This window comes from Gavialis gangeticus, unplaced genomic scaffold (assembly GCF_001723915.1).
Source record: "Gavialis gangeticus isolate Ggan-Ray unplaced genomic scaffold, GavGan_comp1, whole genome shotgun sequence".
Lineage (NCBI taxonomy): Eukaryota > Metazoa > Chordata > Crocodylia > Gavialidae > Gavialis > Gavialis gangeticus.
In genome coordinates this window covers 72,306,122-72,310,047 of record NW_017729031.1, presented here as the reverse complement: position 1 = coordinate 72,310,047, position 3,926 = coordinate 72,306,122, and the positions used below count along the sequence as shown (strand labels likewise).

General features: G+C 44.5%; 1 protein-coding gene across 2 annotated transcripts in view; it reads left to right on the top strand.

Moving 5' to 3' along the window:
• HIBCH (3-hydroxyisobutyryl-CoA hydrolase) overlaps positions 1–3,926 on the top strand; it is a 131,116-nt gene that overhangs the window by 19,753 nt on the left and 107,437 nt on the right. For both annotated transcript variants that reach the window (XM_019523099.1, XM_019523098.1), the window contains exons 5-6: positions 94–174; positions 2,832–2,884. In XM_019523099.1, coding sequence (XP_019378644.1) covers positions 94–174; positions 2,832–2,884 — 134 coding nt within the window. The remainder of the gene's footprint in view (positions 1–93; positions 175–2,831; positions 2,885–3,926) is intronic.

The following is a 3,926-nucleotide window of genomic DNA, read 5'->3' as shown; positions in this document are numbered from 1 at the left end:
AGCTTGTAGAGTACATGCTGGCTTACTTACTATTACTGTGTGGTATTGGAGGGCTGTTCTGCTAGACATTTGAATGCTTTTTTATCTTATTAGCTATCGCAGATGCTGGAAAAGCTGGGGGTAGGATGACACAAGATTTCTTCAGAGAGGAATACATCCTGAACAATGCCATCGGTATGTGTGCTAGTAGATCATAAAGTATGAATCTGGCATATTTGTGGGTTATGATTTTTCACTACGGTTCCTTAGATATCTGGCTCTTAGCACTTACTGCAGAGAACTTAAAAAAAGGGGGGTGCAGAAAATAAGGAATCTAAACATTGCAATTCTTCTGGCCATATTCCAATTTTGGTAATTTTTATAGTTTATCTTCCTGTTTTAAACTATTAACCAACTGCCTCATTTCATGCTGGGGTTATCTTTGACATTTCAGTAGTACGTGAAGTGAATCCTTAGTCTGTAGATGACTTGTGCTAGATAAATGAGATTATGCAAATACTTCATTAAATATAACGAATGAAGGGAGAGCAAGAAAAAGGTATATCAGATAATGGTTACTGCTATACTTATCTTGTCTAACAGAAGAATAAGGGGGCTCCATTGAAATTAAAAAGCATATTTAAAATTATTTAAAGAAAATACCCCGCAGTTGTATAATCAGTCTGTGGACCCTGCTGCCCCAAATTACTGTGGAAAATGCTGAGCAAGACTAACAAAGTATTGGATCTGGCTATCAATAATAAACGATCTAAATCATAGTCAACTTCACTCTTCAGAATGTCAGTAATAATTAACTGCTTGGGCTCCAGAATAAATTTCTCCCTGAGATGCCATATTGCATGATAAAACACTAATTGGGTTTTATGTGTGCTTCTGAAGTATGTGAAAGCAACTGCTATTGGAACAATGATAAATATGCTGGTTATTTTAGCTCTACAGCACAATGGGATTTTCCTTCTGTTTATCTGTAGTGCTCAATGAAAATGCTTCTATTATCTTAAAAGAAGGATGATCTTGATATTGATCTGCTTCAGCAGAGGTTATAAATAAACCGTTGCCAAAGGGTGGTTGTTATTAAAATACGTATTTCTAAAAGTTTCTTTTTTTTTTTTAATCTATATTCAGTATCTTTAACATCTGCCTTGCTCCTTTATCACCTTGGGTCTTGAGAACAGATTAGCTTCTAGTTTCCAGTTCACACAAAATTGCTGAATGCTGTAATATTTATTACAGTGTTTATAAGGGTTTATAAAACCCCAACCTTTCGTTTTGCCTTTAAAGCACATACACATGTTTTTATTGATTGTGATTCTTAAAGCATGTGGTTGTAGAACCTACAATTTTTTGGGGGCGAAATCTAATCTGGTAGCATTCCTTTAAAACAAATCTTCAGTGAGTTGGTTTGTGTGTGTTTATATTTTTCAATTATGGGGTAGTGAAAACACTTCTTGTTACATATATGTAACATTGCCAATGAGTGATACAAATTTATCAGTGATAGGAGCATGTGTCCTAATGTCTGAGTTTATTTAGCACAGTAAGATTTAAAGTGCAATTCCATTTCTTTTGTTATCTAAATGTTATTTCATATTAGTTCATGTGGAAGAGCATATTTTAACCACAGGGGGTGCTTATACATGTGACGCCATTAACATGTACACATGACTAAAATGTCACTTTGTGTGGTGCCACACTGTACATGTTCAAGAGTTGGGGGAGGGGGTTAAGTGGCTTTGCATCATTGCAGATTACACTACATCTGGATGTAGTTTAGTTTGCAATGATGCACTGCAGCTGTCAGCTCTGCCCCCAGCCATGGGAGAGGCAGGCAGACTGCAGAAAAAAAGGATAAGGTGCCTGCTGAAGGCAGAAGTGGAGAGGGGTCCCATCCTTTTTTTTTTTTCTTCCCTCCAGTGGAGCCTACCCATCTCTCCCACAGCTGGAGGGGGCGAGGTGGGAGGCGAGCTGCTGGTGGGCTGAGCAGCCCTTGAGCTGTGGGGGGCTCCAGTCCTTCCCTCTGTGGCGGTGACACCCCCTTAGGCCACGTGGGTGGCCGGCTCACGGGCTGGGTGCTCTCCTAGCTTGGAGGCAGCACCTGGCCCATACTGACTCTTCCCCAAGCTTAAGCTGGCTGCAGCAGCACCTGGCCCACTGGCTGCCCACCCAGGCCGTCTTGGGGGTGGGGGTGCCACCTTGGAAGGAAAGACTGAAGCCCCCTGCAGCTCAGGGGCTCCTCAGGTAGTCTCTAACCAACCTCGTCATAATGTGACAGAAAAATTGAAACAGTGAGTTTGAATTAAAAACCCATTGTTTCCATTTAGGAGGCATACAGTGCAACCTTGGGAATTAAGCCCCTGTCACATGTACAAGTACCCAGGGAGACCGTTATAGTTCTTGTAACTTAAGTAAGACTTTAGAGTTTTAAGCTGTAAACAAAAACATTAACTTCTTTAATGAAGGGTTGTTGGGGTGGTTTTTTTTGACACACCCTTAATGCTCGGAGTGCCTCTAGAAATTATTAGGGATTTACTGCTGCAAATCAGTATCGAACATTCTTCCTATTTTTAAAAAATAATGAAATAATTACTTAAAGTACCTGCATTTGTGGGTGGTGAGAACTAAATATTGGTTTACAGAATGAAATAATTATATCACATTGTGTTCTGAATAACTAAGCTGTTGAAATTACAGCCAGGGAAGGAAAATATTTGTGATAGTCTTATTTCATAAGTTTCTGGAATTTTCCTTCTTTTTCTACAAAATGTAATAGTGCTTTTTCTACAAAAATGTAGTAGTGTATTATATATATGTAACTATTACATTTTTAATAGGTACTTGTCAGAAACCATACGTGGCCCTTATTGATGGTATTACAATGGGAGGGGTAAGTAACATACCTTAGTTAACCTTGTTTGTCTTTAGTATAATGTAACAAAACTGTGAGTGAAGCAGAAGTGACAGCTTCATGGAGTTGGTCTTTAATGCAGGGCGGGCAAAATATGGCCCATTGGCTGGGTCTGGTCTGCCAGACATTTTAATCCAGCCTGTAGTGCTTACCTACTAATTGTACCCTACCCATCCCTTTTGCCCATAGGGGTGGGAGCAAGGCGCTCAATATACACAGTCCCTGCCAACATACCCTATTGCACCTTGCTCCCATACTTGTTGGCAGAAGGCCCTGGCTCAGCCAGCATGCAGCTTCTGCGGGGGGCTGCCGCTGCTGCAGCTGCTGGTAGACCTGCTTGGCTTCCCCAGCATCCTGCTTACTCTGGGCAGCAGATGGGGAAGGGGCGGAGGCAGTTGGGGAGCTGCAGCTGGGCGGGAGTGTGGGGCTGGGACTGGTGGCAGCGTGGAGCTCGTGCCTAGGGTGGTGGCGGCAGCATGGAACTCAGGTGGGCAGGACAGGGTGTGAGGGTGGGAGTGCATGGGGAACCCCTGCCACTCCCCTCCATTGCGTGCATCTCCTGTAGACGGCAGCAGGCAGGGGCGCTCATGCCTGGCACAGCCGCTGGTTCCTGGTGGGTTGTGGTTCCAGCCACTGCTGTACATGGGGGTAAGGAGTGCAGCCCGGCCAGGCCACTTCCATTGCAGGGGCTCCCCACCACACCTGTGCAACTCATGCACCACTGGAGGGAAACTCCACACGCTGAAGCTGGTTGCCTTTGCTGTTCCCTCCCACACAGGTCCTGGGATTCCACCAGAAATGGAGGGGAGCCTTGGCCCCTGCTTCCCCATGGAGTCCTAGGATCTGCGTGGCAGGGAATGGTGAAGGCAGCCGGCTCTAGCATGTGGAGCTTCCCTCCAGTGGCACACAAGTGCAGGAGTTGCGTGTGTGCAGCAGGGAGCTCTCGCAATAGAGGCAGCCCAGCCAGGCTGCGCTCCTTGCCCCCATGTGCAGCAGTGGCTGGAGCGTGCTGTACCGGGCA